This window comes from Podarcis bocagei, assembly GCF_964188305.1.
Source record: "Podarcis bocagei genome assembly, chromosome: 16".
NCBI lineage: Eukaryota > Metazoa > Chordata > Lepidosauria > Squamata > Lacertidae > Podarcis > Podarcis bocagei.
The window spans coordinates 1,309,448-1,336,540 of NC_138142.1; the positions used below are offsets into that span (position 1 = coordinate 1,309,448).

The 27,093-nt window shown below is 46.7% G+C and overlaps 1 protein-coding gene and 1 long non-coding RNA gene across 2 annotated transcripts in view; one reads left to right on the forward strand and one right to left on the reverse strand.

Annotated features, from left to right (window-relative positions):
* Positions 1-26,669, forward strand: PITPNB (phosphatidylinositol transfer protein beta). Its single transcript, XM_081175350.1, is given in 13 exon segments — positions 1-63; positions 65-90; positions 1,565-1,595; positions 3,109-3,254; positions 3,675-3,766; positions 5,502-5,509; positions 6,531-6,605; positions 7,505-7,588; positions 20,082-20,159; positions 21,603-21,713; positions 21,949-22,071; positions 23,892-23,977; positions 25,098-26,669. Coding segments are annotated over 12 exon segments (870 nt in total). The 5' UTR covers positions 1-15; the 3' UTR covers positions 23,940-23,977; positions 25,098-26,669.
* Positions 1-27,093, reverse strand: part of LOC308576209 — a 148,526-nt gene that overhangs the window by 5,410 nt on the left and 116,023 nt on the right. The window lies entirely within an intron of this gene.

Here is a 27,093-nt window from a genome sequence, read left to right on the forward strand (position 1 = left end):
GGTGCGCGGTGCGCTATGGGCAGGAGGCGCCGGTCGCGCCTGCGCGTTGGCCTCCTGTCTGCGGGGGAAGATGGTGCTCATCAAGGAATTGTGAGTGGCCGGAGCGGGGAGGGGGAGGGGAGGGGTCCTTCCTCCGGCCTCGCACCCCCCAGCGCCCCCCCGCCCGACGAGGCCCCGAGGCGCTCAGGGGAGCCAGGCGGAGGGAGGCGGCGGCGGCCGGCCCTGGGGCGCCTCCTGCGCTTCTCGGTGGCTTCTGCGCGGTTGGGGGGGGGGGAGCGCTTGTCTCGAAGTCCAGGCCGGGCCGGCTTGTATTTTGCTAGCTGGCCGGGTTTCGTATGGGCTTCTCCGTGAGAGAGAAACTCGGTCGAGCAGAAGGGGAAGTCGCCTCCACTCCTGGCGGGGACGGGTTGATGCCAGTTCCCCTAAGAAAAGCAACAGCTTCAATTCCAGACAATGGCAGATGGTATTTAACTAGAAGAAACGCGAACTTTCTGTCTGGAGGCAGGAATATTATTTTCCTATCCATGTGGAGCTTTGCTCACTCATAAGGAATTGGGGAGGGCGTTTAAGACCCATTTTGAAACGTATGTTGAGTGGGATACATAAAGTTAAGCAGAATTTAGATCCTTCTGAGTCTTGCTGGACACATTATCCTGTAGAATGAGCTGCTTTGGGTTGTTCCTATTTTATTTCAGGAAATACGGGATCCAGTGAGCATCTTGTGCTATTGACTGGGCAGCACTTGCGTTATAGAATTCCTGTAATGTACCTGAATGTTTTGTATTGGAGCCAAACTTCATTACAGGGTTGCAGTCACAAACACTTTTTTGGAAAGGTTTATCCACAGGGATGATAGTTGATTCCAAACCCCAGTGGTGAAATGTGAAGTTATCATCTAGGTTTAATCAGTGATACTGAAGAAATGAGCCCTTAGGCATGCTTCACTAAGTTCATTGATGCAATCCAGTGTCTGGATCTGTGCAGGAGAGAGCTTTGCGTCCTGCTGAACCTATTACTTTAGCTAGGAGTTGTCTTTTTTAGTCTCTGCTGTTCAATGTTGCGTGGGGGAAGGGGGAAAGAGGTGGAGGGGGAATGGGGACAAACGCCGGCTCCCTCGGCCAGCAAAGCGAGATGAGCGCTGCAACCCCAGAGTCCGCGACTGGACCTAACAGTCATGGGTCCCTTTACCTTTAATTAACTATATTAATAGTATATATTAAATATATTGAACACTTCAATTTACAGTATGAAAATTTAATTCAGTATATGGCCCACAGGTTCTGTGTCAAAGTCCTCTTGCAGCCTGCTTGGTATGAAAAGTTGGATAGCCCTTTTCTAGAACAAAAAACACTGCAAAGCTTATTAGCCAATTCTTGTTTGTTTTCAGGGCAGGATTTGAGCTTTCTTGTAGTTGAGTGAAACTGTTCCACCCCTTGCACCAAGAAACTGTTTTATCTGCAAACATAAATCCTTAGCCAGCCTTGTACTGTTGTGGACTCTTCCTCTTGCCAGCCCTCTTTCGAAGTTGTCTTACATGCATGGTGTCTTCTCTTTTGTCTTTCAGCCGCGTGGTCCTGCCCTGCTCTGTCCAAGAGGTACGTGTGTCCCTGCCCCGTTCCCCTGGTGATCAAATTTTCAAGTTAGAAGCTGCCTGCTGCTTTTCCTGGCAATGGTTGCCCCATCCTTCCGAAAATGGATCGGCTGTCACCGCCCAGAGAAGTGTCACCAATCCTTTGCTGCTCACAAGGGCCTGGCAGCTGCTTCCTTGTTATTTGGGATTATGTGACTCTGGTTACTGGTGAAGATATGAGTTTCCAGCCAGCTCTCGACTCCCCTTCAGCCCAGGAAGATGAGGGTGTGAAAAGGGGCTGGGGTTCCTCCTGGCCCTGTGCTTGGATGGGCAAGGCAGTTCGGCAGACAAACATTTATCTGCCTTTGAAGACGGTTCAGCTGCCTGGATGTTTGTGTTCAGAGGACGTGAAACTGGTTCTGTGTCAGATACTTTGGCTACCTGCTTTCTTCTGTGATAAATTGACCCTTAAAGCTGCAAGCCAGGAGTTCCAGTCCTGCAACCTGTGGGCCAGATTTAGCCAACCATATCATAGGAAGTGGCTGGCAAATGCCAGCTTTATACTCAGAGTAGAAATAGTCCTCTGTCTGCTTGTTAACAGTGAAATGCAGTATTGCTAGCCACCTCATCTCTTAAGTGGGTGTGTGGAGAAAGGCTTCTTTTTAATTTGCACAGAATGATTTACAAAACAAAAGGCAGTGTTTCCAGACATACCCAAGTGCTGGATTGGGGTGGGCTAGAAATTCTCGGTGGGGTTGGGAGTGGGTGCTTTGCTCCTGCATGACTGGTGAGTTTATATATTTGTGTGTGTATATGCATTTATATTGGCTGTGTCTGCCACTGGGGTGTGGCCCTTTAAAAAATGACTGGCTGTCAGTGCCACCCTTGGGCCCCCATTCCTCCCTGAATGCCTTGGGGCCAGAGTGCTTAAGGCTCACCTGCCCAGGTGCCAAGCACCATCACAGAGGCTCTGCTACTAGGTCAGTTACCATTGGTGGATACAAAAGACAGAGTCCTTTTCAGTGGAGGCTACAGATCTGTGCATGTTCCTCCCTCCCAGAAGGAGGTCTGTCTCTGACTTCTTCCCAGACTGCTTCTAAGTGGGCTTTAAGCATGATATTTTAACCTGCCTTTACCTGAAGCTTTAAACTAACATGTTCATTGATCTTTATTGGGAATTGTTTTGCTTTTTTAAAAATTAGACATGTTGTAAAATGTTCTTAAGAACGAGTGTAAGCCATCTTGGGAAACAGTTTTCTCTTGCACCTTAGCAGAGATCTCTTGGTGAATGGCAGTCCTGTATGTGGGGTGCCAGGAGAACCTCTGGCCGCATTGGAGCATGGGGTTTTATTGGCCAAAGAACAGAGCATTGTGGGGACAACAGCAAGGGGAACTCTTGTGGGGTTTCCCTTATGCTGGGCTTTCCCAGCCGTTCCATAAATATCACAGTTATGTGTGGTGGGCTGCTGAAAGATACGAGGCACTTTACAAAAAAAGAATCTTAACATTCCTTTCTCCTCCTCCCCCCCCCCCCTTAGTATCAAGTTGGACAACTTTATTCTGTGGCTGAAGCCAGTAAAAATGAAACTGGTGGTGGTGAAGGGATCCAAGTCTTAACCAACGAGCCTTATGAGAAGGATGGCGAAAAAGGACAGTATACACACAAGATTTACCACCTGAAGAGGTAAGAGAAGGGGTGCTTGCAGAGAGGTGTGCCTGAAAGAGTGGGGTGACTCAGCCTTAATCCCTGATAGGCAGCCTGGGGGCTACAGGAGCTTCCCTTTCTGAGTGCCCCCCTCAGCTTTCACTCTTGAGGGCACGACAGATATCAGCAGCTGGGGTGGGCTGGAGAGACATCCTCCTTCGGACTTGATGACCTTTCCTTGTCCACCATACCTCCCTCCCTCCGACCTTGTTGGCAATGCGACACTCTTGGAAAGAGGCAGAGCTGAGCCCCTGACTTTAGTACAACTGTATTTGCCATTGCTGAGGCTTTGTATGCCATAGAATGTGTTTGTGTAAGGGATGCCTCTTGGAGCAGGTGCCTGGACCATACTTCACTTGGCAAGGCTCACATCTGACATCCCACTTTGGTTTGTTGCAGCAAAGTTCCTGGGTTTGTGCGGATGTTTGCTCCAGAAGGTTCGTTGGTATTCCATGAAAAGGCCTGGAATGCCTATCCTTACTGCAGGACGAGTGAGTCTCCTTTCCCCATTCTTTGGCTATGTGGTTTCAAAGGTATTCAAGCAAAACACCACTGTGGGGCCGGGCCGGACAGGAAAATAATCTGCCACTTCAGTCCCCCACCTCCACCCTCTGACTTCCAGGGATTTTGACTGGGCTTGTCACTAATGCCAGGTCCTCATAAGGGGAAGCACCAAAGGCCTGAACCCTTCATAGAACTGCAAGGATATGGGCGATCTCAAACTCTTCAGAGTTGTCTGCAACTGGGATTGCTTTCATTGGAGTTGTGGCTCAGTTCTGACCAGTCTGAAGTTATAAAGAGCTGCTTTCTCAGGTGGGGGGCGGGGGGCGGGTTGCTTGTGACCGTGGCTCATGCAGTGTGTGCCTTAGCCTGGACCTGATGCTGCAGGAGCCACATGTGTCTGTGAGAGAGCGCACCAAGCACCAATCAAACAAGGGGTTCTTAAGCTGTGATGTCCAGAGGGGCTTTTTTGCAGTTTGCAGTGCTTTGTTTTATTTGTTTTTAGCTCATATCTTTTCATGATGCCTGCTTTGATGCTGTTTGTATTTTAGTATTTCACAAGTAACCTTGAATACGGTTTTTTAGAGTGGCCAACCTGCCTTTTCACAATGCAGCCACCAGAATTGAACACAGTATTCTAAGTTCACCATACGTTTGGATAACAGCATTATGATGTGGTGGTGGTTGTTTTTTAAGTTAAATCACTCTCATTTATTAAGTTAAAAAGCACCAACATTTCATTGAGGCCTAAGCTCTTCCTCCATCACAAACTCAAATCTGGCTGCAATTTTTGAAAAGGATCTTGACTTCTAAAAAAGGATTCAGCATTTAGGGAATTCCAAGATGCAGGATAGAGACACGTTCAGAGCAGGCTAACAACCTCAAGGGATCCCTCTCTGACGTTTGGGAGATCTCTCCTCTCCAAGGGTTCTGTTCTTGCAAGCCTAAGAGGGGGAATGAGCAGCAGGGCTGGCTGCCCCAGCGATGGGAGAGAGGGTGCACGTGGGGATGGACTGGGGGTGTCAAGGGCCATGGCAATCCAGCTGAGGATGAGGAGGCAACCACCATAAGGTGCTGCCTTGGTCAGGACCAGGTCCCCTGTCACTGTGTAGTAATACAGGGCGCTGGAGAACATGCCCAGGGATAGGGGGCTGCCAGCCACCAAGGGATAGCGGCTGTGGGGCACAGCCAGGAGACCAGGCTGTGGAGGAAGTGATATTTGTTGGCTGTCTCATAGAGCTCTTTTAAGTAGACATCCTGGTCACTCTGAGGGAAACCATGAGCCCTGTAGGTGGCTGCCCTGACTGCTGCAGTCCCACTCAGTGCTCCAAGCCATCGGGGAAAAACCCCAGCGCCTGCAACCATTCTTATCCCCAAGTGAAAATGTATCCACAGCATTATGATGTTGACGTTATTTTAGATCTCTATCACATCAAGTTTTATTTATTTAGGTTGTATACTGCCCTATACCCGTAGAGCGCAGGGTGGTTCACAACATAAAATTGCAATACAAAAAAAAATACATAATAAAAACAAAGACAACCTAATAACCCCCATAGTACTTTCTAGCCCTCAGGTACAGAAGCTGTTCTTAGGCAAAAGTTACTTATATTTGTTGTGAGACCAGCAATTTCACCCTTGAGTTCTGTAAATAAGAATGTTGAGATACATTCATACCTGTTTGTCTCCCTTTTCTTTTTCTTTCCATGTCTTGGTGGGCTTCAGTTGTAACGGTGAGTACTATGTTTCTCTTGGCTTGTGAATAGGCTGAACTGTTGGCGCCTTGGAAGCTTTTTAGCTCTTCTTGGTTGAATGTAGGCACCTGGGTCCTCAGTGTGAGGTCCCTCTATGAGGGGTTCAATCTTTCAGGTGCAGTCCTGCTTCTATGATAGTACTCAACAGTAGAGTACCACCCCTCCCCATGACAGCCATTTTGTGCTGGTGCCCATAATGCTTTTATCAAGGTATAAGTACAGGCACCTCATTTTAAAAAAAAACAACAACAACAACACAGCACTCTTACCTTTCTCTGAAAATGGTTTCCCTCCTTCACAGCCTTCAATCAGCAACACATGCCACATTCAGCTCTGTGAGAGCTAAACTGGGGGTGGTGGGTCAGACAAAAGTTTTAGTCTGTGGTGTGTTTAACACTTCCCCACTTGCCATTACAATACAGCTAAAATAATAAAGTGGGGTGACGTTCTGGAGCTTGCCTGTTTGGGCATTGCTGCAATGTCCCCTCCCCAACATGGATGTGGTAGCTGTGGCCAGGATCCTACAAGGATGGGCTGGAGGGGAGTCTTGTCTAGTTCATGTGGGTTGCTTAGTGGAGGGTAAGTCTGTAAGGCAGGGTGCAGAGACTGCTGCTTGGGGCGGGGGGGGGGGGAGTCATTCATGATGGAGTTCCGTGTTTATTTTGTGTAGGTATTGCCCAATAGTTAGGCAGCTTACAGTAACAATAATATAAAATGATAAACAATAAAATAAAAAGCAGGGAATTTAATTAGGCCAACCTCAAAACAAAACACTCCATTGGTGGTCTGCCTACAAATGTTTGCCTGCCCTGTTATGCAGGAGGGTTAGGGAGGGTGGAGAAAGGTGCTTGCCTTTGAGTTGGGGGTGGGAATCAGGTTTGCCTCCCCCCATCCCTGATTGCCTCTCTAAAGACCAGATGGATATATTGCAAAAGACTGGAAGAAGATTTACAAATGAACCACATTAGTTACTGCCTTATTTATCTTTTATCCTTGATAGAATGAATATATGAAAGACGACTTCTTCATCAAAATTGAGACTTGGCATAAATCAGATTTGGGAACATCTAACAATGTAAGTTGGAGAGCCACATTTTGCCACCACCTTGTTTCGGCAAGGCCTTTACTGCTGCTGCTTCTTTGCCAGACAGCAGACTCCAGAGCTTGACAGCCACTAAGCAACGCTAGGGGTGGGGGGCACGGGGGTTCATACCAAAGCAAATGTTTCTCCCCTACCCTGAGTGCTCAGACTGTACTTCAGCCTCTGGCTCCATCCAACTCTGGTACAGTGGTACCTCGGGTTAAATACTTAATTCGTTCCAGAGGTCCGTACTTAACCTGAAACTGTTCTTAACCTGAAGCACCACTTTAGCTAATGGGGCCTCCTGCTGCCGCCGCGCCACCGGAGCACGATTTCTGTTCTCATCCTGAAGCAAAGTTCTTAACCTGAACCACTATTTCTGGGTTAGCGGAGTCTGTAACCTGAAGCGTATGTAACCTGAGGCCCCACTGTATTTTAAACATGTATGTATACTGACGTTTAGCAATTAGTTCAAGGTAGTTAAGAAATTTCTAAAACAAGCACATCAACAATAAATACATGCAAAAAACCCAGCAGATAAATGCTCATTCAGTTTAAAATACTAAAGTTAATTTTTAAAATGTTTTTAAATGCTCAGGTGAAAGAAAGTTACATTAAATGTGAAACTAACTCTCTTTAAAATGAGACATGCATGTTCCTCTCAAAATGGTCTCACGCCCTCCTTTTGCCTTGTTGTGTTTGCAGCCGGTGGTCCATATTGGGTGGGTGAGCTGCAGCCTGACAGTGGCCCCAGTCAGAGGGAAATGGATTCACATTGACTCTACCCTCAAGGCCACATTGTAGGATCTCTTCCTCCTTTGAGCCAGGAGGGCATTATTGGGGAAACTCTTAGTTGCTGCCCAGGTTAACCCCATTTCCTCTCCTCCCTGCAGGTGCACGACTTAGATCCAAATACGTGGAAGAACGTGGAAGTTGTCCACATTGACATTGCTGACAGGAGCCAAGTCGAGCCTGGAGTAAGTGGTCTCATGCAGCTGCGGATCACACAACTCAGGGTGCTGCAGACACTTCTGGTGGGGTTAATCACATGGGCCTGTGGAAGGCCTTTTTTTCCTGGATCAGTGCCTTAATTGAAACTTTTTGCTGTTTTTGTGCTAGTCCACCTGCCCTGCTTGGCATCTGCTGTATCTGAAGGGCAGAAGCACCTCTAGCCTTGTTTCTGCCCCTTCCTCCCCCAGGCCTCACAGAGACCAGCAGTGGGGTGGGGGTGGAGATTCTCCAGCATTTTCCCTCCACGTCCTTGCACTGTGTTGGGGGGGAGGAATGCATTCAGGTGCCTTCCTAGCTTGCAAATGTGCCTCTCCCCCCCCCCCATGCCCATTGTAATATGGGCTGAGGGAAGGGGAAGGAGTGTTCCTTTCTGAGTGCCAAGGACAATGTCACCACAGCAGACGAATCATAGAATCATAGAGTTGGAAGTGACCACAAGGGCCATCGAGTCCAACCCCCTGCCAAGCAGGAAACACCATCAGAGCACTCCTGACATATGGTTGTCAAGCCTCTGCTTAAAGACCTCCAAAGAAGGAGACTCCACCACACTCCTTGGCAGCAAATTCCACTGTCGAACAGCTCTTACATTGTTTCCAGGCCTTTGACCATTTTGGTTGCCCTCCTCTGGACACGTTCCAGTTTGTCAGTGTCCTTCTTGAACTGTGGTGCCCAGAACTGGACACAGTACTCCAGGTGAGGTCTGACCAGAGCAGAATACAGTGGCACTATTACTTCCCTTGATCTAGATGCTATACACCTATTGATGCAGCCCAGAATTGCATTGGCTTTTTTAGCTGCCGCGTCACACTGTTGGCTCATGTCAAGTTTGTGGTCAACCAAGACTCCTAGATCCTTTTCACATGTACTGCTCTCAAGCCAGGTGTCCCCCATCTTGTATTTGTGCCTCTCATTTTTTTGCCCAAGTGCAATACTTTACATTTCTCCCTGTTAAAGTTCATCTTGTTTGTTTTGGCCCAGTTCTCTAATCTGTCAAGGTCGTTTTGAAGTGTGATCCTGTCCTCTGGGGTGTTAGCCACCCCTCCCAGTTTGGTGTCATCTGCAAATTTGATCAGGATGCCCTTGAGTCCATCATCCAAGTCGTTGATAAAGATGTTGAATAAGACCGGGCCCAAGACAGAACCCTGTGGCACCCCACTAGTCACTAGTCACGAAGAAGAGAGGCCATTAAAGGCGAGGTAAATGGAGGCAGAAGCAGCCAGGGTTTTTTTTTTGGGGGGGGGGCTGCTGGGACACCCACAGCACCAAAGGTGGGAACACGTCTGCAGAACAGATTTTTTTAAAAAAATTAATTGTTGAAATGTTGGAAGTGCACAAGAGCTCTCCGGCGAGGGGATCCAGGCTGCAGGTTAGCTGCTTCAGCTGTAGAGTGAGTGAATGATCCATGTGCAGAACAACGTAGTACAGTTGTACCTTGGTTTTTGAACAGCTTAGTTCACAAACCACTTGGAATTCAAACACCGCAAACCTGGAAGTAGGTGTTCCAGTTTGCAAACTTTGCCTTGGAAGCTGAATGTCCAGCGCGGCTTCCAATTGGCTGCAGGACGTTCCTGCACCCAATCGGAAGCCGCACTTTGGTTTCCGAACATTTCGGAAGTCAAACGGACTTCAGGAATGCATTCTTTTTGAAAACCAAGGTTCAACTGTACTGTAATCCTGAACAGCTCTCCCCACTCTCCTCCTCCTCACTCTGTGTTGCATTTAACACAGTTAACTCCTTTCTGAACGCTCCAAATGATTTATAGGAACCGCTCGCAAAAGTGATGAATGATGACAGCCCCCATTTTCCCTCTGCAATTTGTCCCTACTTGGTAGTTGGAGGACTCGTGCATCCCAGTTGTGCTGTCCTAGCTCTACTTCAAGGTCTGGAAGCGTTTGACCTTGGAAGGGCTTGCAGTTCCTGCACAGAATTGGGCCATCACACCCCACTGCTCAGACCTCCCTTTGCTGGGCTTCTCTCTCCTCTTTTCATCAGGCTTAACCTTTGAAGCGACTTTTTTGTTCCTTTTGTTTCAGCACGGTCCGTGGAATGTTTTGCAACACTTGTCATATTTTGCCTTTCAAGTTCCTATGTTGGTTTGGAAAGGGGATCTCTCAGCAGTAAAGGCCCTTCCTGTTGCTTCCCCCCATCCCCAGCCCCGGAGTGTTTTTGTAGTAGAAAGAGCTCTTTGCTATCCTCTCGGAATCAGGCCGCAGCCTGGCTATTCTTGGTGCTGCAGACTTGGCTGAAAAATGAGCAGATAACCCTGTGAGGGGAGCACAGGAATTTTTTTTGCTCTCCAGCTGCTCATGTGCTGCTCATGTTATGCTTAGCATTCGGCCTTCGACTTGAGTGAACCTTGGCCAAACCATCTTTGCAAGGCGGTGCCTTTTGTTCCAAGGCTCTAATCAATGAGCAGCTGGCCCCAAGCTCTGTGTGCTCTTGAAGGTCCTAATGAAACTCAGATGCCAGCTCTTTGCCTCTCCAAATGTATACAAATGGTTCATTTGACATCTGCTGCTTTCTTAAGGTATAAATGGAAAGCTGGCCCCTTCTAATCATCTCCAGAGGTTTGTCTAAGCAGTTTTACGTGATTTGTATACAAAAGTCACTTCCCAAGAGAGGAGGAATCTTTTAAAGTGTAAGCAGAAGGAGACACACAATTAACTACAGAAAGGCCTCTGCTTTTGGGAGTGATTTGGAAGAAAATGAGCAGAGTGAAAACCCAGAAATTGAAATCAGCTTCTTGCCTTTCCTCTGTGCCCAGGGGCTGGGGGTTCTCTTGCTTGCCCCCTCTTCTGCCCAGGCCCAGGCCAGCTTCCCGGCACCATCTCCTTGGCTTTCTGTCTGGCAAGGGACCTGGGCCACAAGTTCAGGCCCATCCATGATGGTTCAGTCTCTTCCATCACCTCCCTGTCAGTTGTCTTGGCTTCCCTCGCCATCCTAGGGCTGCCATCCTGATTGGATGGAGGAGGACCTCCGAGGAAGCTCTGCCCTCAGGGCACTGTCATCTTAGCTAGCCTTTTTATCGGGACCACCCCTTTGGGTCTTCATTCAGCAAGCCAGCCACCCCACAGTGGTGTTTGCGTCTTGCATGTGAACCATGAGCTACTGCTGCAACTTCCAGGGTGTGGGGGTTGAAATGCACAAAGTGGGGAGCGTCTTCCAACAGTTTCCTTCCCTTGGCAACAGGCTTGTGGAGAGGAAGAAGGAGCAGCAGCAGCAGCAGCAGCAGCACCCCCAGACACCAGAGCACGAACCACTGCCTGCCTTTCCTGAACTCCCTCCTGGGCAGTTGGCTAAAGGGCTAGCAAGGATCACCTTGATCCCTGCAGGGGTCCTTCCTTGGTGGTCTCTACAGCTCCTGGGAACCCCCTTGGCAGGACGGTCAAGAGCCCTGGCTGTTGTTCCACCTCCACGTGCTGCCCCTGCTGTCTTCCCCACGCAGACACACGCTGTGACAGGATCCTCCATCTGCCTCCCTCCACGCTGACTTGCATATTGAGTGAATCTTTTGAATGTGCTTCCTCTTGTTTTAACATTCCTGCTAATTTAGTTTTAATACATGAAATTAGGTTAAGAGAAGTGAGGAGCTGCAATCTTGCTGGAGGCGCCTGCTGTGGTTTGACATAAAGCCACGGCTGACTCTGGTTCCAGCACTTTTTAATGCTGTTCTTGAAAGGGCTCATTAGCATATATATATATATATATATATATATATATATATATATATATATATATAATGCAGCGGTTGTTGTGGAAAGTGTTTCTGAGTGAATTGACAGTCTCTCTAACAATATGGAGAGCAGGATTTTTCACATTAAATGAAAACACATTGGAGAGAACAAGCCATTCCCATAACCTTGAAATATCACTGGGGCTCACCAGAGTTGCTCAGTATGCTTTTGGTTGTAAAAATGTTTTGCCAGCAGTTGGGAATCACCATCCTAGAGAAAAGGTGAATCCAACTGTGACAGCCTTCCAAAGGATCTGTAAAACTGCAGTAAGTCAAGCCCACTCCCCTTTCTAGGGAGCAGAAGCAAAGGGCAGTCGATTGACTCACGTTCCTGCCTGTCACGCCACAAAGGGGTTAGTGTCCCCATTCTGCCCACCTGCCTACACACCAACACCCCCACAAAGCTGCCTGTGGGTGTGGTTTCCCCTTTCTTCCTTGCTCCCCTTCTCCTTGTGCCCTCAATCTTTCCCAACATCGGGGTCTTTTCCAGGGAGTCTTCTCTTCTCATGAGGTGGCCAAAGTATTGGAGCCTCAGCTTCACGATCTGTCCTTCCAGTGAGCACTCAGGGCTGATTTCCTTAAGAATGGAGAGGTTTGATCTTCTTGCAGTCCGTGGGACTCTCAAGAGTCTCCTCCAGCACCATAATTCAAAAGCATCAATTTTTCGGCGATCAGCCTTCTTTATGGTCCAGCTCTCACTTCCATACATCACTACTGGGAAAACCATGGCTTTAACTATACGGACCTTTGTTGGCAAGGTGATGTCTCTGCTTTTTAAGATACTGTCTAAGTTTGTCATCGCCTTTCTCCCAAGGAGCAGGCGTCTTTTAATTTCGTGACTGCTGGCACCATCTGCCGTGATCATGGAGCCCAAGAAAGTAAAATCTCTCACTACCTCCATTTCTTCCCCTTCTATTTGCCAGGAGGTGATGGGACCAGTGGCCATGATCTTCGTTTTTTTGATGTTGAGCTTCAAACCATATTTTGTGCTCTCCTCTTTCACCCTCAATAAAAGGTTCTTTAATTCCTCCTCACTTTCTGCCATCATGATTGTGTCATCAGCATATCTGAGGTTGTTGATATTTCTTCCGGCAATCTTAATTCCAGCTTGGGATTCATCCAGCCCAGCCATTCACATGATGAATTCTGCATATACGTTAAATAAGCAGGGAGACAATATACAGCCTTGCTGTACTCCTTTCCCAATTTTGAACCAGTCAGTTGTTCCATATCCAGTTCTAACTGTAGCTTCTTGTCCCACATAGAGATTTCTCAGGAGACAGATGAGGTGATCAGGCACTCCCATTTCTTTAAGAACTTCCCATAGTTTCATAGAATCATAGAGTTGGAAGAGACCACAAGGGCCATCGAGTCCAACCCCCTGCCAAGCAGGAAACACCATCAGAGTTTGCTGTGGTCGACACAGCCAAAGGCTTTTGCATAGTCAATGAAGCAGAAGTAGATGTCTTTCTGGAACTCTCTAGCTTTCTCCATAATCCAGCGCATGTTTGCAATTTGGTCTCTGGTTCCTCTGCCCCTTCAAAATCCAGCTTGCACTTCTGGGAGTTCTCGGTCCACATACTGCTTGAGCCTGCCTTGTAGAATTTTAAGCGTAACCTTTCTAGCGTGTGAAATGAGTGCAATTGTGCGGTAGTTGGTGCATTCTTTGGCATTGCCCTTCTTTGGGATTGGGATGTAGACTGATCTTCTCCAATCCTCTGGCCACTGCTGAGTTTTCCAAACTTGCTGGCATATTGAGTGTAGCACCTTAACAGCATCATCATTTAAAATTTTAAATAGTTCAGCTGGAATACCATTACTTCCACTGGCTTTATTATTAGCAGTGCTTTCTAAGGCCCATTTGACTTCACTCTCCAGGATGTCGGGCTCAAGGTCAGCAACCACACTACCTGGGGTGTACGAACCATCCATTTTTTTCCCCTGGTATAATTCCTCTTTGTATTCTTGCCACCTCTTCTTGATGTCTTCTGCTTCTGTTAGGTCCTTTCCACTTTTGTCTTTTATTATGGTAATCTTTGTACGAAATGTTCCTTTCATATTTCCAATTTTCTTGAACAGATCTCTGGTTTTTCCCTTTCTATTGTTTTCCTCTATTTCTTTGCATTGCTCGTTTAAGAAGGTCTTCTTGTCTCTCCTTGCTATTTTTTGGAAATCTGCATTCAATTTCCTGTATCTTTCACTATCTCCCTCGCACTTTGCTTGCCTTCTCTCTCCCGCTATTTGTAAGGCCTCATTGGACAGCCACTTTGCTTTCTTGCATTTCCTTTTCGTTGGGATGGTTTTAGTTGCTGCCTCCTGTATAATGTTACGAGCCTCCATCCATAGTTCTTCAGGCACTCTGTCCACCAAATCTAAATTCTTAAACCTGTTCCTCACTTCTACTGTGTATTCATAAGGGATTTGACTTAGATTGTATTTTACTGGCCCAGTGGTTTTTCCTACTTTCTTCAGTTTAAGCTTGAATTTTGCTGTAAGGGACTTCCGGGTTGGCGCAATCAGCTAATGGCGGATTCCCTCCGAGCTCCGGAGGGAATCGGCTTGGTGGAAGAGGGATCCTGCCGCGGCGATGACGCGGGGACCCTCAGAAACCACAGGCGCGGATGCCTGTGGACCTGGTGACTCGGTGGGCACCATTTGCGCCCCCTCCTACTTGCAAAGAAGCCTCTTTAAAGGCTTTGGAGCGGGTGGCGGAGAGCGGCGTGGTGCTGTGAGTAGACCGCTTCTTCCACGGAGTGAAGCCGCAAGCCATGGCTGGAGAGCGCTGACTTCTTTCCTTGATCTTTTGGACTACAAAAAGTAACAACCCGTGAGTAATACGGAAATTGGAATTAAAAATCTTTTTTAATTGAATTCGGTACGACCGGGGGAGGTGCCAAAAGGAAGTCCGCCTCCCCCCCCCCTTTGCAGACAATTTAAAGCAAGAATCAGATAACTAAGGTTGAGAGACTGTTTTCCTCTCTTTGAGATAAAAATCTTTAATTTCACGACTTGTATATACAATTTATTACTGGAGGATTAGAACTGAACGACAGAGTTGAAGTGTAAACCCCCCCCCCCGGAACCGGGAGCGATCCGCGAGAGAGCCTGCAGAAGATATTTACAGAGTTTGACAGCTGTCAAATGAGCTGTCAAAGTCAGGAAATTCTATTTGTTGCTACTTTGGCCGGTTATTTTTGTTACATTGGACTGTGAGCTTTTGCAAAAGGAGAGAAAATAAGAACAAAATAACCTGATTGTTGGAGAAAGAATACTTAGTAACCAGAATCTCTCTAGAGGGGGTTCTGAGATATTACAATGGCTACAGATGGAAAATTACAGGCAGAACTGGATAGGGTGTTTGATTTCCTGGATAAGCTGCAAGAGCAGAGTGATGTTATGGCGGCAAATCTTATAACCTTGAATCTTAAAGTAAACAATTCTGTTGAAAAGGACTTGACGCAAGAAAAATCTGCAGCTGGAAAGGAAAATACATGTGCTGTTTTGGAAGAATGCGAAGGAGGAGCTGAAACGCCACAAGTGGAAAAGAACAACCAGAGGCCTGTTGAATTGGAATGTAAGGAAAGCAAGGTTTGGATGAAGAAAATTTGGTTTGAAATGGAGAATGAGGACTGGGGATTTTTCCCTATAGGGAGTCCGGAAGATCTATGGATTACAAATTTGATCAAGGTGAAAACTGGAATGTTTGGGACATTTGGGACACTTGGACTTAGAAAGAATAAGAAGCAGGACCTGGACTCTTTCTTCGAATATGGTGGGCTGGTTGGAAAAAATATAGACCCTAGTGGGTCAAAGATGCTCCGAGACCTGATGTTCAACACAAAGGACTGTCAACAAAACCGGCTGAAAGGGACTGAGAGAGTTTTAAGAGCCTTGGACGTGGTAGATCCAGGCTGAGAGCTGATAGACTAATGGACAATTTTTGGGGATCGAAACCGGGGGAGGGGGGGAAAGCTGTGGAATCCAAAGGGGTATAATTATATGTTTTACTTGATAGGTTGTCTTGTAATTATTTTAATAATTGGGAACCTCGTGAAAGGGAATTTGGGTTGACCTTAGAAAAAGGGCTAAGATGAATTAAGTAAAATATTAATAAGGGATAATTGGGGTACAAAGAACTTGCTGAGCTAAATTTTGAAATTGGGATGCAAGAAGGGGAGGTGGGGGAAGTCCGGGACAGTGTTTAAGAAAAATAAGGTTTCAAAAATTATATGTGTTATTTGTATGTCTATGTTTTTGTGTTTGTCTAAAAAAAATTGAGAAAATCCTAATAAAAATTTTATTTAAAAAAAAATGAATTTTGCTGTAAGAAGCTGATGATCTGAGCCACATTCAGCTCCAGGTCTTGTTTTTGCTTCTCCATCTTTGGCTGCAGAGAATATAATCAATCTGATTTCGATGCTGCCCATCTGGTGATGTCCATGTGTAGAGTCTTCTCTTGTGTTGTTGGAAAAGAGTGTTTGTGATGACCAGCTTGTTCTCTTGGCAGAACTCTCTTAGCCTTTGCCCTGCTTCGTTTTGAACTCCAAGGCCAAACTTGCCAGTTGTTCCTTTTATCTCTTGACTCCCTGCTTTAACATTCCAATTCCCTATAATGAGCAGAACATCCTCCTTTGGTGTCATTTCTATAAGGTGTTGTAAGTCTTCATAGAATTGGCCAATTTCAGTTTCTTCAGCATCAGTGGTTGGTGCATAAACTTGGATTACTGTGATGTTAAAAGGTCTGCCTTGGATTCATATTGAGATCATTCTATCATTTTTGAGATTGCATCCCAGTACAGCTTTTGTCACTCTTTTGTTGACTACGAAGGCCACTCCATTTCTTTTATGGGATTCTTGCCCACAGTAGTAGATATGATGGTCATCCAAGCTGAATTCACCCATTCCTGTCCATTTTAGTTCACTGATGCCCAGGATGTCAATATTTATTCTTGCCATCTCATTTTTGACCACATCCAACTTACCAAGGTTCATGGTTCTTACATTCCAGGTTCCTATGCAATATTTTTATTTACAGCATTGGACTTTCCTTTCGCTTCCAGGCATATCCGCAACTGAGCGTCCTTTCGGCTTTGGCCCAGCCGCTTCATCAGCTCTGAATCTACTTGTACTTGTCCTCTGCTCTTCCTCAGTAGCATGTTGGACGCCTTCTGACCTGAGGGGCTCATCTTCCAGCGTCATAACTTTTTGGTGCCTGTTGCCTTTGTCCATGGAGTTTTCTTGGCAGGGATACTGGAGTGGCTTGCCGGTTCCTGCTCAAGGTGGATCATGTTTGGTCAAAACTCTCCACTATGACCTGTCCATCTTGGGTGGCCCTGCACGGCATAGCTCATAGCTTCTCTGAGTTATTCAAGCCCCTTCGCCACGACAAGGCAGTGATCCATGAAGGGGACAACAACAGTTAAAGGCCTTTTTTGCCACAAAAATGGCCTTCAAAATAGCTGCAATACAAATCAGAATTGTAGAGTTGGAGGGGTCCCCAACGGTCATCTAGTCCAACCCCCTGCAATGCAGGAATCTCAACTAAAGCATCCATGACAGACGACCCTCCAACCTTTGATTAAAAACTTCCAAGGAATGAGAGTCCACCACCTCTTGTGGACGTCCGTTCCATTGTCAAAGAGATCTTAGTTTCAGAAAGTTTTTCCTGATGTTTAGTGAGAATCTCCTTTCTTGTACCTTGAAGGCATTGGTTCGAGTCCTCCCCTCTAGAGCAGGAGAAAACAAGCTTGCTCCCCCTTCCATGTGACAGCCCTTGACATATTTGAAGATGACTATCATGTTTCCTCAGTTTCCTCTTTACCAGGCTAAATATACCAAATTCCCTCAAGTGTTCCTCATAAAACTTGGTTTCCAGACCCTTGATCATCTTGGTCACCCTCCTCTGCACACCTTCCGGCTTTTTAAATTGTGGTGCCCAGAACTGGACACAATCCTCCAGGTATGGTCTGACTAAGGTAGAATAGAGTCAAACTATTAGTTTTCTTCATTTGGACACTATACTTCTGCTGATACACCAAAGAATGACATTAGTTTTTTCCACTGTTGCATCACACTGTTGGCTCATGTTAATCTTGTGGTCCACCAAAACCCCTAGATTCTTTCCACATATACTATTGACAATCCAGGTGTTCCCCATCTTATATTTGTGCAGATAGTTCTTCCCGCCTCAGTGTAAAACCTTACATTTGTTTCTACTGGAATTAATTTTGTTAGTTTGGGCCCAGTTCTCCAATCTGTTAAAGTCATATTGAATCCAGATTCTGCTTTCTGTGACATTAGCTAACCCTCCCAACTTAGTGTCATCTGCACATTTGATGTGCATTCCCTGAATTCCTTTCTCCAAGTTGTTGAACAACAAAGGGCCCAGAATTGAACCCTGTGTCACCCCACCTGTCCCTTTTTTCCAGGATGATGAGGAACCATTAGTGAACACTCCTTAGGTTTGGTCAGCCAACCAGATACAAATTGAGGTATCATGGGGGACTTGTCAGAAGCTTTACTAAAATCAAGATGCATTAGGTCCTCAGCATTCCCCTGATCCACCAAGCTTCTAACTCATCAAAAGAAGAAATGAGATTCGCCTGGCATGATTTGTTCTTGAGAAACCCATGCTGGGTCTTAGTAATCACAGGGCTCACAGATCAACTGTTGAATTATCGGTTCTAGAACCTTTCCTGGTATCTGCATCAAGCTGACTGGTTGGTACTTACCTGTGTCTTCCTCCACCACCACCCCCTTTTGAAGATGGGGACAACATTTACTCGTTTCCAGTCTACAGGGACCTCACCTGTTCTCCAAGAATTCTAAATAATTATAGACAGAAGCTCTGAGATTACATCTGCAAGCTCTTTTAGTACCTGTGGGTGCGCCTCATCAGGCCCTGGAGATTTGAGTTCATTTAAAGAAGCCTAGTGTTTCCTTAGCACCTCTTTTCCTATCTTGGGCTGCAGCTCCCTCCTGGCATTGTTTACTCTGTTATCTCCAGGCATAGGTGCCAACTCCTAGGGGCCATTGGAAGTGGCTTAAGTGCTGCTCTGCTGCCCAGGAGGGAGGCCTGCCCACAAGATGGTGCTCTCGTTGCCGGGCAAAGGAGGAGGAATCTGAAGCAACCAGCCATTGAAGATTTGCCTGGGCTGCACTGGTTTGATAATGAGATGAAGAGTCTGTAGTTGGTGGCAAGGAGAAGGCAACTGCTCAGCCACATCTCTCTCCCATTCCCCAATAGCCTCCGAGTTGGCTCTGCTGGTCAGTTGCTTCTCTGTAACTCAGAATTAGAGCTGAGGTGATGTTTGCTCTGTGCTGTAGTTGTTGGATGCAGAAGGAAAAAATACATACCAAGAGTGATTTTGGCAATTGCACAGGAATCCCTTGGCTTCAACTGACTTATGGCCAAGGTCCCAACTTGCACCTGGCCAGAGCCTGGCGTGTGCACCTAGAGCTGGGAGCAAATGCCGAGGGATGGCAGCAGAACTCCCATCTTCCAAAACTGCTAATGGAGCATTTTGCTTTCTCTGGTATCCATGGGATTGATTCTTGCATACCTGTTCATCATCCTGATGGGGGCAGGGCGGTGGGGGGTCCCAGAGGCTGGACAGTCTTCCATTCTGTTGGTCATATGTCTGGACACGGATTTTTAAAGCCTGCTCACCCACTGGCATAAACAAGTCCAAAATGCTCTCCCTCAACAACAGATGTGACCATCTGTGATTCTGCAGTGTCGGGGGTGGGGGGACAAGACTTTTTTTGGAATGTGTTCACTTGCTGCCATTCTTGCTATCCTTCAGGCATCAAGTGAAGTCCAAACTTTTAAATGGACTTAGGATTCCTTAATGAGGCTTCCTAAATAAATAAATAACACCTGTGTGTAGAGATATTGATGGAAGACGCATTGGGAAGTCAGCTTAAGGGCGAGTCTTCTGGAAAAGTGGCCAGTATTGTGTTAAATTCCCCTTTTTAGGGGAATTAGCTGCTGCTAAATCAGGGGTCAGCAACCTTTTTCAGCTGTGGACTGAAATGTAGCTAAAGCAGGCCTCTGGAATTGGCCCATTCTGGGGTGGCATCACAGTTATACCGGGAAGGTGTTGATTCCCAGCAGTGTGCGAGGCTTTCTTCTTCTCTTCCCCTTGCAAGTTCAACACAATTTCCCCAGCTGTATTTTTTTATTGGTAGGCAGAGCTAATGTTCTAACGAGATTTCACACCTTGGCTGGTAAAGTGGCCAATTAGATGTTGGGGTTGCATGCTTAACCCTACGCCCCAACCAAGTGGGCTCAGTTTTGAAATCATCTTCATGATGTTGTCCAGGGGTCAGCAAACTTTTTCAGCAAGTGGCCGATCCGCTGTCCCTCAGACCTTGTGGGGGGCTGGACTATTTTTTTTTGGGGGGGGGAGAATGAATTCCTATGCCCCACAAATAACCCAGAGATGCATTTTAAGTAAAAGGACACATTCTACTCATGTAAAAACACCCTGCTTCCCCGGACCCGTCTGCGGGCTGGATTTAGAAGGCAGTTGGGCCACATCTGGTCCCCGGACCTTAGGTTGCCCACCCCTGTACTAAATGAACAGAACACAGCTATACTCTCCTTTATTCTACAGCTTCTGTGACTCCTACTTGATTGTTTTTTGGCAATGAAAAATGCTGCCTGAGTGCCCCCCCCCAAAAAAACCCATCCTAATTCCTCATTGGGCTTTTGATTTCACAGGACTACAAAGCTGATGAGGACCCAGCCTTGTTCCAGTCAGTCAAGACCAAGAGAGGCCCTTTGGGACCTAACTGGAAGGTAATACTATTTGACTTTTCTGTCCTAATCAACAGAAAAAGTCAACACGGAATAGCTCTTGAGCAGGGATTGCCAACCCAGCACCCACAAGCGCTGTGGTCCTTTGGTGCCCCCAGAATGAACCATAATTCGTAAATTCCCAGCTTTTGTTCTAAAAAAGTTTCTAGCCTTTTTTAGAACCAGATATATGAAATAAAACATATAGACTATTACTGTTTTGGGGGGTTGAGAATCTAGCCTGCTGTACCTTTTCAGTGTTTTGCTTTGTGCCCCTCCCTCTGAGTCACCCCCTTTGGCCACGAGAGGGAGAGAGGGAGAGGTGTGCATCTGTTTGGTGTGTTTGTGAGAGAAGGACAAGAGCAAGTGTCTGGGTAGTTTGGGGGGGGAGTGGGGGGAGGTATGTCTGAATAGGTGGACTGTGAGAGTGAGGCACAGGTGTACAGGTGAAGCATATGCCCTTGAGTGAGAGGCATGTTTGCCTGTGGTCTGTGTCTGGGCGAGGGAGGGAGGGAGGGAGGGAGGGTTTTTCTCCTGGCTGTGGCTTGAGGCCTGAATTGGGGGGTGGTAGGCATAGATCTCTTAAAGCTCCCTTCTCCTGTGAATGGGTGAGAGTCAAGGCAAAACTGGCATGTTAGTTTTCTATCATGGTGCCGGATTTTTGAAGCATTCAGCATCCTAATTAATCCTAACTGCTTCCTATTAATCTGCAACCACAGCAGGTAAACATGCTGGTTGCCTTTAAACTATTTAAACCTTTAATCTTCTTTGCATGTGGAATGTCTGAAGTTTGATGCCCAGGGGCATCTCAAGGCGGGCGGGGGAGAGACTCCCTCCTCGGAAACCCTGGAGAACCATGGCTGCCGTTCCGTGGAGGCAATACTGAGCTAGAAGGGTCTGACTTGGCACAAGGCAGCTTCCTGTGTTCCTATGAGAACAGGGGTACTGTGAATATTAAATCTCTTTTGAGCCTTCTTTTGATATGAAATGGCACACCTGCTCTTGAACTGAATGTAGCATTGATAAAATATCGCTTCATTTATTCTGGCTCTTTGCTGCCCTCGCCTCTTCCGGGGCACCAGCATTTCTTGCTGTGTGGTAGGATATTGCCCAGCCTCCCTATCAGCCCTTTTCTCTGAGGAGGGTGACTGGCCTGTGTGTGAAAATGTACACCAGCTAGAACTGCATTGCACAGCCATGTTGGAAGGAAGACTGCCCACTGGGCCAGAGGCCTCCTGGGTGCATCTTAATCAGCCATCGAAAAGCACTGACAGTGAGGGCCCAAGCAGCCTTGGAGAGGAAGTCCTGTTCCATAGAATTGTGGCTTGATTTTTTAGTAGGGATGACTTCAAGGTAAGACACTTCAATTCAGTTCCCAGAGTCTGCCTGATGCTTGTCAAACAGAAACGCCCCACTCACCTTCTTCTTTTGCTTCTCTGCAAACAGAAGGAGTTGTCTGCTGATGGAGACTGTCCGAAAATGTGTGCTTACAAGCTGGTGACAATCAAGTTTAAGTGGTGGGGACTGCAGAACAAAATAGAGAACTTTATTCAGAAGGTGAGAAGCTGGGAATGTTTGTCAGAGCTTGGAGGAGACAAGCTTCTCGCGTGTTGATTTGAATTGCTTGGTTTGACTTTGGAAGAATTGCCTTCTTGGGGGTAGATCTGCTTCTGGACTGTTCCCTTAGTCCTGTGAGAGAGGCAGCTATGAAGGCTGCAGGAGAAATAGAACAGCAGTTGCTTAGTGGACCTGAGGGACTGTGGCCTCAGCCTGCTTTTTTTTCTCTCTAAAGCAAGAAAAAAGGATATTTACCAACTTCCATCGCCAGCTCTTCTGCTGGATTGACCGGTGGATTGACCTCACAATGGAGGACATCCGGCGGATGGAGGATGAAACGCAGAGAGAGCTGGAAGCGGTAAGAGTGCTCTTGCAGAGGTTTCTGACTTGGCGCAGCTGCCATGTTCTGCTGCATTCAGGCCTTCTGGGAAATGCAGGACTGCACTTTGTTGGAGCATTACTGTGGTGGGAGAGACTGCTCAGCCCTCTGGAGGCTCACTCTTGAAGCAAAAAAGACAAGAGTGGCAAACAGAGCTTGTAGGCAGGCTGCTCACTTGAGCCAGCCCCCCCTTTTAAAAGGGCAAACCACAGATTGATGGGCTAGCTGCCTCTTTGACCAGGACATCCTGGCCAGTCTGCAGGGCTTTCCTTTCCCCTGTATGAAGTTTGGCTATTAAAACTTCCCTTGGCTTTTTGCTGGATATGTGTGCTTGTTCTGTACGCTTCTGAATTACTGCTACTAACGCTACAAGGGACATCTCCCCATAGAGCAGAGTGGCTGAGAAACCTGAGGAAAGAGTCAGAGCAGGAAGGAAGATCCCCAAGAGAGCAAGGGGCTACTTGTTTCATGCCCCCTGGTGTCTGCCACATTCTTCTTCTGCTGCTCATTTGTTCAATCCTCCAGCGAACAAGGATTTTACAGTACATGTACATCATGGAGACTGTCCTGTGTTTCCTTTCTGTCCTTCCCTGTCATGTTGTTGCTGCCTGTCTCCTCTTGTGTGTTGCTTTGTGGGGCTCCCTCCATGGAGGTAAATGCAGGTTGCTCTTGGGCTCTGCACCGGGACCTCCAGCAGCCCATCCAGCCCTTGCTGCGGTGCTCCTTGAAGCTGCTGCCCTCTTCACAAGCATCTCTGTGTCTCTGGGCAGCCCAGTTGCACAGATGCTTCCTCATGTGATCAGAGGCACGGGGTGCTGAGGGGTGCCAAGACTGCCTATCCTGGAGGGAGGGGGAATGGGCTTTACGGACCTCTTGCCCCCTCAGGACCCGGTTTCTTGCCTTGAGCTCTTCTGGCCTTCCTCCTTCCTTGAAGGTCTCTGGCTGCCTGGCTCATCTCTTCTTCAGCCAGCTTTTCTGTTTCTTCTTGACATCTTGTTGTGTGTGCTCCTTCTCTGATTCATCTCACCTCCTGAATAATAATAATAATAATAATAATAATAATAATAATAATAATAATAATATCTTTATTGTCATTGCCCCCTCTCGGGGACAACGAAATTACTTGGCTGCCCCATCCACCAAGGTAGGGCACTCCACACAAAATCAAATCAACTATAAAAACACTAATTAAAACAATAATTTGTGCAGCACTCACTCCTTAGCCGAATAGATAACATGTCCTGCCGACTATAAACAAGTCTATTTTGGCAGGACAAAAAAGCCAAATTCTGAGTTGAGGAGCAACCAGCCGCTGCATCTACACGCGCCGCCATCTTATCTCTGATGATGTTGTATATTTTCTTCTTCATCCCACCTTCTTTCTGTCCGTTGTGACTAACATCTTGCATCTGGTGGTGGTTTGCCCTTCATAGGAGGCCCCAGCAGGGGAGAGATGCTGCAGGACAGGTGTTTTCAACTGTTTTAGACCCAGGGACCACTTTTAACCCTAACATACATTTGGGGATTCATTTCTTAACCTTTTAATATATATTTGCTTGGTGGTAGTTCCTCCTCTTCTTTTTCCATTTCTCCTCCCCTGGGCAACTCGGAGTTTGCCGTTTGCTTGAACTGTGTGCTGTTGGTTGCAAATGGGGCGCTCTTCCTTCCTCTCACTGCTTCAGGGCACAAGGCTATTTGATACTGGCTACCAGAGGCTTTTCTCTGACCAGTGTACTCCTTTCCAACTAAATCCTCCTCTGTCAACTGCCTAGTGGCTGAGAGTTTTATTTTGCATCTAGATGCGTGAGAAGGGTTCCGTCCGAGGGACGTTGGCTGCCGATGTCTAGAGGGATCTTCTGTAGGGTCAGAGGCCAAATGAAGCTGCGTAAGTGACTTGGGTGCTGAGGATCGCAGGCCCCTCATGCCCCTCAGGACATTTCCTGCCAAGGGGAGTTACTGTATCACTCAAACGATGCCTCAGTGCTCCTCTAGCCTCCTTCCCCACCTTTCCCAGCTCAGGCGCTGGCACCTCAATGCAGGCATTTCATTTGTTATTTACTTTACTTAAAAGAGTTATAGCCCGCCTTTCATGATGATGAGGTACAGCATAATATAAATGATAAAGAACTGATCGGTAAAACAAAAAAATAATTCTTTAAGATGCCAGCAAACAAAAGGTGATGAAAACAGTTGCAGAAAAGAAGAAGCTAAAAACCTAAAAATCCTTGGTAAGGAGGCGCATTTTCACTTGGGGATCTGGTGTGCCCGTCAGGGGAGGGCATTTTGCCAGCCAACATGGCGACACACTCCAGGGCAAAGGCATCTCCTCAGAGCGACACACTCTGGGTCCTTGCTTCACCCCAACAGTGAGTGGCTTTTCTTGTGAACGTGGCAGTTGTGGTTTTATATCAGAATGTTAAAAAACAAACAACCCCCACCCTCACCCCAGTAGCAGAACCTCATACTTTCCTGCCACACCCTAGATATACCCTAGACAGAGCTATCTGGGTCACTCAGGACTTTGCTCTGAAGTAGGAGAGGCACTAAAAACTTGGTGGTTAAACTGGAAAAGAAGTAACAGGCTGCAGGCCTTTCTTCATTTTGCAAGGTGTATCCGAGCCATAGTCACACTCTAGGCTGTTTCTCTCAAGTTAGCATGTTTGGGCTCCCGAGGAATTCCAGGAAGGCCAGATCTTCCTACTGAATGAACTACAGCCTCTTGAGCCCCAAAGTTTGGCCTTCATACCTAAATGCACAACATCAGGATCTCTTATTCTGAGTGGGACACCCAGCAAATCGCTGAATGCTGCTTCAATTGTAAACTGACATTCACATCAGCTTCACAACATTCCTTTATCTTGGTGGTTTAGCTGTACGATGTAAAGATGGCTTCCCTGGAAAAATGTTCAAGAGCATTTGTCTGTCTGTCTGTCTGTCTATCTGTCTATCAGTGAAAACTGGTCACTGACTGACGGACTCTTCCCCCCCCCTCTCCCCCCATACAGTTGCGTAACCAAGGTGAAGTGAGAGGGACAAGTGCTGCCAATGACGAATGAAGACCGATCTGTGCTCAAGTCGCATACATGGCGTGTTGATACAACTGTGTGTGTGTGCATGTGGGTGCATGATTTTTGCATGTGCAATCATGCATGCACACGCTCTCTCTCACACACACACACATATGGTGTGCATTTGTACAGAGAGACCGCTGCAGTTTCTCCAAGGTACTGAATCTCTTCCAAAAAAGACAGAAGCTGCTTTCATTATGTATACCCAAAGCAAATAAAGCCACCTAGTGTCATTTAAGAGAGGAAGAGATTGTTGAATTATGCTAATTGGTATGTTTCAAGACTGTTGATGCTGGACCAATTCTTTCCCTCTTGTTTTATGCCTGTCTTGAGTGTCTCTTCCTGCTAGGACATGCCTTGTCTTTTATGCTTGGGTTTGGATCAGAAGTTAATTCCCCATTTTGTGTTTCCTTCATGATTTTGTAATAGGAACTCTGAATGTATTTATAGCTATTTATTTCTAGATTGTCACTATCTTGGAATCAAATCAGAACTGTTTATTGGCAGTAAGGATCATTTTCCCATCTATTGAGTGAAACATACAAACACAACTTTTATCTGTCTGCTGCAAAAGGATCTGTCTTATTGGAGTTTTCTACATTGGAAAATCAAGTGTTTCTTCATTATAATTGGCAAAATAAGAAAATGCTTATAAGTCATAAGCATCAGGAGTAAAGGCATTACTGAAACCTTGTCAGTTCTGTCCTTAAGCATAAATTACCATAAAAGCAAAGCGCCCCAAAAGAGCCAAAGTGGCTGCTTTCTGGAAAGGTTGCCTTTTCCAACAGTTTCGTTCGGAAGCTATGCAGAAGTTCAGGAGTTTTGCACCAAGCACATGATCACATAAAGCTGGCACTCCATAGAAATTTCTTAAAGCTGTTTTCAGTTGAGGAAGGTGAATTGTATCTTGGATATAACTATCACAGTGCTTAGTAGCTCAGCAGCAAATATTCCAGGACCCCAAGCAAGCTTAGAGTTTGGGTTTGGCTTTCTGTTTCGAGAGCTAATGGACTTTTGTTTGTTTGGTCGAAAGGCGCTGAGGTCTGATGAGCTCACCCTCTTTTTGAATGAGGCAAGCATGCCACTGGCTTGTGCGGGGGGCGGGGGGGGGGAGGCACTTAAAGTGCAATAGAAGCTTGCTGCATTTTCATCTGGAGCCTGACCTTTCCAGGATTATGGTGCTTCTTCATCACCCCACCAGATGATTAGCTTTGTAAATATATAAATACTGTTTTTAAGAGACTTCCTCCTCTAGGCTTGTTGCTCATAAAATAATCCAAGGGCTGGCTTTTCCCATGCAAGAGTCTGCTCCCACCAATACAAAGGAGAGCCCCAATACCTGCCCCAAACAGCAAGTTACACAATGCATCAGTTGTGTGGGTTTGGTTGGGGGGGGAGCGGTTCATAATAAACGAAGAGGGGGAACTTTGTAGCGAATGTAAAACTTAGTTTACTTCTGCAGTTTCTAAACTGTATTAAGAAAATTTAAATAAATTTGCTCAGAAAATACTCCTTGTCTGTTGTGTTTGGCTCTGGTGAAGAAGGGCAGAATTAGAAGCAGTGGAGGGCGTAGAACTGGTTCAGAGGGAGGGGCAGGCAGAGCCTTCAGTCTGGAAGGTCGCTTTGCCTGAAGCCTCACAGAATGGCCATTTTATCAGCCAAAGAGCAGCCGATAGTCCTTTAGGAATTGCCCTCATCTGATGCTCAAAGAAGGCAATATCCACACAGGCTAAGAAAAAGCAACGGTTTGGTTAGAGTCCCTCCCACCCCACCCCAATTATGCCACCAAGGCCCTGGGACAGGCAAAACTGAGTATGCAGCTGCTCGATTATAGGAAGATATTCCTGTGATCATGAAATTTGGCCATCTTAACTTTGCTATCCATTAGTGTTTATGGCCAGGGCTGGGGGGTTATGTCACTTTATCATATATG